Below are 10,785 nucleotides of genomic sequence, written 5' to 3' on the forward strand. Positions count from 1 at the left end.
TAGATATACCATGCCTTTAGTATAAGCTGAATGACAAACTTTTGTTTTTTCCCTCTATAAAGCATGGATTAATCTTTTTTATACTAACAATATATACATTGTTAGTTTTGAATGAATGGTAATTATGAAAAATCTGAATTTAAAATTCTAACTTTTGCACATGTATTATGAATCCAACAGTAATACCGTGTATACTTTTAGGGTATCTAAGATTTACTCATAAAACATTATTATAAAATGCTAATATAGGAAACATTCCTGCTACTAAGGTTGAGACAAAGTACAAGGAAATTCATATTATTGATACTGATCTTTGTCCAAAAGATTAGAAATGCCACTAAAAGAGAGACAAAAATTTAAGAGCTAATGCTAATTTTTCTAAGTGATATTAGCCTAGTTAGAGAGTGTTAGTCTGACAACACGAGGCTCTTCTACTGATCCTATCCACAAATTTCCATTATGTTCATTTACAGCACTACTAAACCCCCATGTCACCCCATTTCCAGCTCCTATTATCTTCAATATGTCACCGTCCAGACTCAATTTAATTATCATTCCAAGTGGATTGAAAATCCTATCTCTTGAGTTAGTTGCCTCCCAAAATTCACCTTGTTGGTTTCTTTTGAAGTTGTCTGGCCTTCCTGGAAGTTGTGCGAAAACATCAACCTTGCTAGCCCTGGATGGCTCAAGCCAATACCTAAATACTCTATTGTTTGTGGTTTCAGTAACAAGCAGGAAATCCCCATTTTGGCTCAGTGCTACTCCGTTTGGAAACATAAGATGATCCAAAAGGACCGTTACTTGATGAGTCGACGGTCATATTTCAATAGCCTTCCTGTATTGTCACCACTTGATATCACATAAGCAAATGCACTGAAATTCCAAAGCATCATGATTAGTAAATTGGTAAAGATACAGTAATTGCTTTGGGCATACAAGAAGATACAAATATGTCCAAGAATCAAGAAAAAAAAATTGCATCATAGCAAAAATACCTTCTTGGAAATCTTGTGCTGGTGTCAGTAAAATATACTATACCACTGTATTGATCTGCCACCACATCATTGGTGAACATGAATGGAATTCCTCATGCTTGCTTTGCCAGTGGTCTAGCTAATCCACCATTAGGACCAACAGCCAGGAGACCCATGTAGGCATCAACAATGTAAAGATCACCTGTCTTCTGGTTGAAACTAAGTCCTAGTGGTCGCCCACATCTTGCCTCTGTGTAAACATGATTAAATGGACCTTGACAGCCAAATCTGTTTACAAAAGTTATTGTGTTATTTAAAACGTTAGTAAACAATTACCTTGCAATTTTAATAGCAATGGATAATAAAAAATAACTAAGTCGCCAAATATTTGATAAAGAAATTTGTAAAATACTTGCTGCAAAAGAACAATATAAAGAGTAAAGTGTACTTAAGATGTGTTTGATAAAACTAAAGTTTGAAAATTGAAATCTAAAATCTGAATCCATTAAATTAGTAGATTGTTAAGTACTAGATGTGATACATTTGAATGTATATCACATTAACTAATAAGTGAATAGTTTATCACTTATTTTTTGGAGTAAATTTTGTTTAGAAAATTCAGTGTCACTTAATTAATTTAAATATTTTGATTTTGATTATCAACGCATCTGAACATATTAAGATCTGAATCTATTAATTTTAAGTGTTAAATTGGGTTATCAAACAGGAATCAAGGCCAGTGATGCATATATGATTAGTAGTGTTCAAAGGTATGTCGTCTTATTTCTTAATTTCTTTCAATCTGTTATTGAAGTCACTGATGTCCATCATAATAGCGTAATCAAATAAAAGTCTATCCAAATAAGCTATGTGATCAATCATAATGCATTAATTGTGGTTCGTCGTATTTAGTCCAATAAGTCAGATGAAATTCTGATACTAAATAAGGTTTGTTTTCGAGTGGTGACTGTGCATTTAATTCTGATTTATTATCACATCGAGAAGGTTCTCATAAAAAATGTTGTTCTTTCTAAAGCAATTTCGGACATGAATACTTGATCTCCATAAAAATACTAGTTTCAGTAATTTCCTTTTATAATTTCAAATCTACCATTTACATGCTTCAAAAAATGCATAACTTTTATCAATTTTGTCAATTTTGGAAACGTTTACCTGTAATATTTTTGACAAGAATTTATAATCTAAATATGCATAAAATCAATGAAATTTTCTCTAGCAACCAATATTGCAAAATTCTACAAATCTCGAATTCATGGGTCGTGGCAATTCCACGATGAAACAAAACAAATTAGATGGCTATAAAGAGTTTCTTCCTACTAGTGTTAAGGGCGTGAATTAATTTTATACAAAACTTTTGTTTTTCTATATAAATCAAATTGATATAAACTTTTTATTAAAGAACTTCAGCTTGTAATGTTATAGTAATTTGGTATTTAAATTAGGGCTATTATAAGTAGTTATAAAGGCAATATGTAAGTAGATGATGAGGGTAAAAATTAATTTTTTGTAAAGATAAAGTTGAAAGTTCAAAAGATAACTAAAATTGTTTGCACTATCTACCGCTTCTTTAGTTTTATAAATGGTATATATTTTGTGGTATGTAAATAGACACAGAACTAATAACAATTACAAGGATTGAATATACAAAAAAAAAAGTCATAGATGGAAGCATAAATAGAAACCTGCATGGAGTTGTTACAACAAGATCGACCCAACGATTCAGAATTGTATCCCATTTTATTATGCGACCATCAGAAATGCCCGTATACAGGTCACCACCATACCGATCAAAGGCAATACTCTTAGGTCCGGTTGCATCATAAATCGGAAAATTTTGAGAGTCCTTAATTTGACAACTAACAATTCCAGCATTGTAGATCAATATAGCTATGAGAAGTAGGGTAGAGAAAGATGCAAACCAATGCTTAGAACCCATACTGAAGAAAGAATCGAAAGAATGGAATTTGCAGTGAGAAGCCGAATAAAGGTTTTTATTTTTGTTGTCTACAATAGAGTAATGTTTTTCGAAGTAGAACAGTCGGGCTCTTCTTTATAAGCCTTGGAAACAATTTGATTCCATAAAGCAAACTGTAGAAACATTTTTTCTTTTTTTGGTATACTTTGAATTCAAAAGGAAGTCTGTTAAAGGAATACCGAAAGATTAAGGACCTTAACTTGGCATTTTTATAGGTGGTTTCCTCAATTCGTATACAACTCTAATCAATTCAAATCTTCTATGCATAGGGGTCAAGTGGATCAACAAGGTAATCAATTGACATCAATAACCCCTCATATATATATATATATATATATATATCAAAGAACTAAATTCCCTAAACAAACAACTCCCTTCAATAATTTTTAAATATTTTGCCAAGCTGTAAACAATTTATATTTGCACAAATATCGAAAATTTTTGTTTATATAATATCTACACTTTATATGGATTAGGTGTTTTTTTGGAGTGTTTTTAAAAAACTTTATTGAAGCTGTGTATGTTAATAACTTTCAGCTATAGATGGTCACGGTTGACTTAAGTATTTTTGGGATATAGTTTGGGATATTTTTAAAATTTAAAATTTTATTGTGGTATTTTTAAAAATTTGTAAAATATTTCTTACCACCCACCATCCTTCCCCTCCTCCCTCTTACACCGTCGCCACCCCCCTCCGCTCCTCCACTGCCACTGCCTCTTCCCCCTCCCTCCTCTCTCCTCCCTCTTCCTCTTCCTACCTTCCCCTTTTTCCTTCTCCTCTCCCTCCTCCTTCTCGATAACCCTCCATTTTCCTGATCTAGTTGCAGGTCGTGACCCACGACCAGTCATGGGCTGGGCCGTGACAGGTTGGGAAAAGGGAGGGTTGTAGGGAGAGGAGGGGAGGGGGTGGCAATGGTGAATGGAAGAAAAAAGAAGTTGTAGAGTGTTTTTTTTAAAGATGTATTTGAGATTGTGTGTATTTAGAATTTTTTGAAAGTGTTTTGAAGTATACTACTATACACTTCAAAAATAAAAATAAGTTTGTGGAAAACTCCACAATCCAATAGCAGAGTGAATAAGATAAGAAATGCCAATTTCTCAGTTTTGACTTTTTAGTCTCTAAATGTTTTTCGCTTTTAGTACCAGTTAATATTGACCTGAAATGTATAAATTTGTGTGAGGAAAAAAAATGCCAATAATACGCATTGCATATAGCGGTTTTTGAAAATTAAGTGGGGGCAGATTGCCCCCTCTTGAACCTATGTGGCTCCGTGCGTGCCGTAAATTATGTGAAAATTCGTATGAGAGGACATTTTGGATTTCATTACCTAATATCATCCAAGATTTTTTTACGGAAAAGACTAGATTCTGAGATTTGTTTTCCATATGCACAACTGGAATGTGAATCAATTTTGAAGACATGCACTGTCAAAATCTACAAAAGGGGGAAAAAGTCTCTAAAAAGTCGAAATGTAGTAAACAATGAAGTAGTACAAAAATGAAGTCATTAAATTCGATTCTCTTTTGTTGTAAAAAAGAAAAGAAAACCTACTAAAAAAGTTGATTGCACTTGCCAGTGAAATGGATTACGTAAATTATCCCACATCAACTTAGCAACTGATACAAGTCTAGCTTTACAGCTTTATTTTGGCAACATAAGGTTCTGCTACAGATCCTATCCATAAATGTTCATTCTCTTCATTTACATCGCAACTAAATCGCCATTCTTCTCCGTTTCCAGCCTCTATTATCTTCAGTATGTCACCATTTTGACTCAATTTAACTATCGATCCGAATGGATTAAACACGTTCTCCAGTGAAACAACTGCCACCCAAATTCTCCATTTTGGTTTCTTTTGATGTTGTCCGGCCTTCCTGGAAGCTTGGCAAAGATTTCAACTGTCCCAGCTTTCGATGGTTCAAGCCAATACTTCAATACTCTACAATTTGTGGTTTCAGCAACCGGCAGAAAATCATTATTTTTGCTCAATACCACTCCATTTGGAAACATGAGATTCTTCAGGAGAACGGTTACTTGATTAGTCTTTGGATCAAATTTCAGTAACCTTCCCCAGTTGTCTCCAGTAAGTATCACTAGAGCAAAATCTCTGAAATTTGGAGCATTACGATTAATGGTACTTATGTTTGAGGATAGAAAAATTACAAACATATAATCCAAAAAACAAGCTGTTTCTTTGAATATTCTTGAATCAGTGTTAAAATTTAGGTATTAGTTATGATAGATCTTTGGACTATATGGGCAGGCACACAGACTAACAGGAGGCCAATCTAGCAAAGGAATTTTGGTATTCTCGATTGACGCATATTTCTAGTTAAACTTTTAAAACTAGGGTTCATAACACTTTGCCCCTTGAACCTATGGGGTTGTAACAGTTTACCACCCTAAACTTCAAAAATATATATTTTGCCCTCCAAAGTGAATTATATTTTTACTTTTAATTTTGACAAACTTATGAGCATATTTTTCTTTCCAAATTAACCCCAGTTTTCCTATTTCCTCAATGGTCAGCTTTTAGCTTGTTGCATTTCCTTATTATATATTCATCAAAATATTTTGCTATTACAAGATGTGATGTTGGATAGCAATTTAATTAACTTATTATGTAAACTTATCTATAATTTAGAGTCAGTTTAAATAGGGCTCCACCCGTGCCTTGCCCGCCCCCGCCTTATATGTATAATGTATTATAGTACTAATATGTATGAGTATATTGTAATTTAAAATTAACAAAATGGTATTTTGTTGTGATAAAATAATGTACCCTTTCTTGGCAACTTTTTGTGTTTGTAGTGAAATTATGATTTTGTTATGTTAATTTTCTTGAGTTTTTATTTGTCAGGTGTTGCATATATTTTGTAAAAAAATTCATGGATATTGATTTAGATTTTACGTAATACCAAATGTGAAAAAATGACTAATAAGTGCAGTTGTTTTTGTCTAAATATTCAAAAGAATGATAATTGCGATTTTATTAGTGATATACATATTTTTAAAAAAATGTAAAAAAAAAATAGTAGTAGTCACAATGGAAGCATCCACAAGGTAGTGAAAAAGGACGGAGATAAGGTAGCAGTTAGGGATTTTTTTTAATTTAATTTATACTGTAATCCAATATCATAGCATGCAATAATAGAATATTATGGTAAATACATAACAAGAAAATACAACAATATAAAATTTGACCGTTGAGAAATTAGGAGATTTGGCGTCATTTGGAAAGAAAAATATGCACATGGATTGGTTAAAGTTAAATGTACAAAATATAATTAATTTGGGGGGTGAAATGTATATTTTTGAAATACAAGGTGGTAAAATGTTACCACCCCATAGATTCAAGTGGGGCAAAGTGTTATTAACCCTTAAAACGAACCTATGTCCAACTTTTTAACTTCACTTAGCGGCCTCTAATCTAGTGGCTAAAGTTGAAACTCCAAAAATTTGAGATTTTGGTTTCTAATTTCCGTTTATTAAATCCCACTCTTTCTGTGCTGGAAAAAAAATAAAAAAACTTTTTAACTTCAATGGTCATCTTCCATTTCGTATTAGTTTCACAACACTGATGGTGTCCAACAAGCAAGTAAAAGGAAAGAAAGGGGACTTATGGTAATGCAAGTAGTTGAAAACCCATCTTTTGTTGAAGAAACTTTTAGCTGTTTGGCTATATCTTTAATGGGTATAAGTAAAAATAACCTTCACTGTATAAATATAAGATGTAGTATGAATTTACCTTCTTGGAATATTGCACTACTGTCAGTGAAATAGACGATGCCACTATTTTGATCAACAACTACATCATTGGTGAATTTGAAAGGAACTCCTTCAGCTTCCTTTGCTAATGATGCAGCCAATCGACCATTAGGACCTACAACTAAGAGACCCATATAAGCATCCGCAATGTACAGATTTCCATACTTCTGATTGAAACATAGACCAAGTGGTCGCCCACATTTTGACTCGGTTAGAACATTGTCTTGTGGACCTTCACAACCAGATCTGCTCCCACTATTTAGAATCTAAACAGAAATTAGTAACAATGAATAAAACAATCCCCAGTTAGGCAAAACTTTGTAAAAGAAACTTGTAAAATGATGTAATCCTTGCATTCTGGTGTCTTTGAATGAGTTTGACCTCTAACTTTTGCCAAATCAAGCTAAACAAATTAGGATTAATCTCTTTCACTTTATCAATGCAAGAATTTGTTTACACAAGCAATCTTTAATGCGTGCTACATGTTTAAAACAATATTTTGAAATTTGACTCCAAACTTGTAAGGGTGAAAAGAAATTCGACACTGGAGTCAAATTACTGAAAAATGGGGATTACATCAAATCCAAACTAGCAATGAAAAGAAATTTGAGGTCACATCCAAACTTTAATTACTGAAGGCAGAATATTTATTTTCTTAATAGATGTATAGCTAGATTGTAGAATTGAAAAATGGGGATGAGTACATTTACATAAAAGTGGTCTAAGAAGTAAAAAAGGCATACTCTGACATTTGAATACTTAATAAAGTTGGGAAAAATATCCAAACCTGTGTGGGGTTGTTATAGCAAAATTGGTCCAACGCCCCTCATTTGGAAGCCACTTGATTATCCGGCCATCAGAAATACCGGCATAAGGGTAGTGCGTCTACCTCCACCGCACAGCCTCGTCGTACCAAAATGACTGCTGGTCAACGACTAACTGAGGAGGAGCAGCAGCAACAACCTAATTCATTTGAAGAGGAGGAGCAGCTACAAGACGCCCAAGCTAAGGAAGATGAGTAGTATGATCGTACCCGATTTACCTCTACAGCTAACTAAGTCTGGCACGATGAGAGGATTCTAGCTAAATCCAAAGTTCTAGTTGAAAAAGACACTGATCCTATGGTTGACAACCATTATCATGTGAAGGACACCTTTGATAAGGTTGGGTGGCGAGGATTGTTTAATCTCCCCAACTGCTATTATCTAGACTTAGTACAGGAGTTCTAAACTAATATTCCTAACAAAAGAGCATGTGACCTCAAATTTGATGAAATTATCAGCATTGTTAGAGCAAGAAAAGTCCGTATTACCAAAGATGATGTGAGCAGTTGGCTTAATGTGCCCAAGCAGGGAGAAAGTAGATTTGAAAAAGGTCTTCACGCCTCCAAGTGATTGGAATAAGGACGAAGCTGATCTTAAACGCTTCAATGTGAAGACTGAATCCTCCAACAATAAGAAAAGAATCTTGTACACATCTCATTTTAAAAATTATTAGCACCGCATCCTTATTTATTTGTTCGGTACTAATATCATCCCTAGGGTGAGTGGAACTAATGAAACTCAAACAAGTGTTCTTTTTTTTTTAGACCAAATCATTCGAGGGGTGCCACAGGAAAAATATTGTCTCTTAGGCAGCATTTTCATCAAGCATATATGGATTGTGGCTAGGAGCAAGAAGCCACATGCTTTCCATACACTTGATTCCTCACCATAGCTTTCCAAAAGGCAAGAGTGAACTTTTCTAGGCTAAAACCGGTGATCATAAAGCCCACCGATGCCTTAGGAAAAGCCACCTGCAAAAGACTTGGCATTTCTACTGATTTTGGTAGAAATTTGGTTCAGGATAAAGGAACTAGTGGCCAACAACAGGGTGAAGGAACTAGTGGCCAACAACAACAACCACAGGAAGAGCAACAAGCAGGAGCCTCCACTTCTCAGCCACTTCAGTAGCCAACTAGCCACGCTCAAGCTCCACCACCTCTTCCAAACACTCGACCAGGATGGAGGCACTTCATTGATATGTTTAGCTACTTTGAGAAGAAAGTGATGCGAGAGCTTCAGTGCCATGGTGAAAGCATTCTACGCATTGAAGCAAAGTTGGGCATTGACGTGCAACCAACCCTAGAGATGCAACAAGCTGAACTTAGTGGTGAAGGTAAAGCTGAGTTGGATAAGGTGGAGACATTTGCTAGAGTAGAGAAGTTTTCAAGCACTGAACCCCGTGGTGATGGTAGAGCTGAAGAGGTGCTGAACCCAGTGCTTGCTAGGGTTGAGGATTTTTCGGGTGCTGAACCCGATGGTGATTGTGGAGATGAGAAGCTTGATGGTAGAGCTGAAAGGGTGGATAGTGTTGGGATATTTGTTGGAGATGACAAGTTGTTAGGTGTTAAACACAATGGTGAAGGTGGAGCTGAGAAGCTGCCAACTTTGGAAGTAGAAAAAGAGCAGTCTTGTGAGGTTGTTACATTTTCACAACAAAGTCCAAACAATGAAGAGAACTTGTCCTATTATATGTGACTTCATAAATTGGTAAGTGTATGTTAATGTGTTCCTTTTCATCTTATTGTTTTTTCTTTTCTTTATGTCAACTAACCAAAATGTATAACCTGATTATTTTCTTCCTAGATTACAAAGAATCTTGGAAAAATTTCAAATGTGATTGGTGACTTGGAGTTGAAAGATATCAAATTGGAATTATTGACATTTCTAAAAGATGCGAGACATGTTCCTTATGTTTTTTTCTCCGATTTTAATAAATACTAATTTCATTAATGAACAGTGTTGTGCAGAAGGTTCTAAAGCAGTAGAGAATGATTTGGAAGCATCTGCATATATTCATCTCAGAGAAATCCTTTCTGCAGCATATGTTGAAGTTAGTGGCTTTAGTCAATGAAAATATGTCATTGTTTTGTGATTTCTGTGATTTTTTATTTCATCTTCCACAGCTATGTGAAGGAAACAGATGAGATAGGGATTTATACTCTTAACAAAGAACATTTGGAGAAAGTTATGGATGATAAGGCTTGGGTTGAGGACATGGTTTAGTTTTTTATTCTTTTGAACAGTAATAGCTCTTTCTTTATTTTTTTTTGGTCTTAATAGCATTTTACTGAATCTGTTAATGTATTCTATTACTTTAAGATCATCGTGCAATACACTCATTTACTCCAAAAAGAGTATCAGCAATTTGCTTTCACCCATCCTACATTTTGGGTAAGTTCTAATATTATTACTTATTTTCTTGTGGCTAGCAAAATTCATATCTGACTCTTGCTTGTCATTCACTTTATTGCAAAGAATTTATGTGACAGCTTATCCATCTAAAGCACCCACAACTCCAGAGATTCCTGATCTTAAAGACAAGATGGAATTCATGAAAACTGCAGGAAAGGTATTCACATTTTTATTGGTGATGGGGATTTACAAGCACTAGAAAAGTTCGAGAGGTTGCATTAGTTTCCTGTACAATGCCAAACCGTTTCATGATTGTAATGGTCATCAAGAGGCTCTTTAGTCACCTTTAGTGGACAAACCAACAAACGCCTCAAATCCATACCCAAATTGACTACACGGTCTACCGGATTTAGGGGATGTATGCTTAAACCCATGCTGGACTTGTTACACAGTTGACTGGATTATTTGGCCGGATTTTAATCCATGGCCAGATTTACTACATAGTTGACCAGATTAGCGGATTTGAATCCAAGATCGAAATCTGGTCCACAACCTTCACAATCCATGGATGGATTTGAATCTGGTCCAGAATCACATATCAATCCATGACTGGATTTTAAATGGGTTTTCAATATATTGAAAACTGTTTTTTTGCCCAAGCTTTTGAGTCTTAACAAGTCTTAGTTTCATTTCAATTCACAAACTATTCCAACAATTTTATCATTCTCATTGCTCTGTCATCTATAACATTATAAATGCATCCATTATTTTAAGTTATATATCTATACTTATTGCATAGTTGTTAGCAATTGGATATTTGTTCAATTAGATATTGTTTATTATATGATATTGCAGATCTTTTTCCCTACA

At 34.4% G+C, this 10,785-nt stretch overlaps 1 protein-coding gene and 1 pseudogene across 1 annotated transcript; both read right to left on the minus strand.

Moving 5' to 3' along the window:
- Positions 1-393: 393 nt before the first annotated feature.
- Positions 394-3,819, minus strand: LOC113728892 (protein STRICTOSIDINE SYNTHASE-LIKE 10-like; annotated as a pseudogene).
- A 934-nt stretch (positions 3,820-4,753) lies between these two features.
- LOC113728893 (protein STRICTOSIDINE SYNTHASE-LIKE 10-like) lies at positions 4,754-8,552 on the minus strand. Its single transcript, XM_072077505.1, has 4 exons — positions 8,451-8,552; positions 7,527-7,624; positions 6,726-6,985; positions 4,754-5,085 (listed from the first exon to the last, which is right to left on the minus strand). The coding sequence occupies exons 1-4, from the start codon at positions 8,550-8,552 to the stop codon at positions 4,754-4,756; spliced, it is 792 nt and encodes a 263-aa protein (XP_071933606.1).
- Between the last annotated feature and the right edge of the window lie 2,233 nt (positions 8,553-10,785).

This window comes from Coffea arabica, chromosome 2e (genome assembly GCF_036785885.1).
Source record: "Coffea arabica cultivar ET-39 chromosome 2e, Coffea Arabica ET-39 HiFi, whole genome shotgun sequence".
In the NCBI taxonomy this organism is placed as follows: Eukaryota; Viridiplantae; Streptophyta; class Magnoliopsida; order Gentianales; family Rubiaceae; genus Coffea; species Coffea arabica.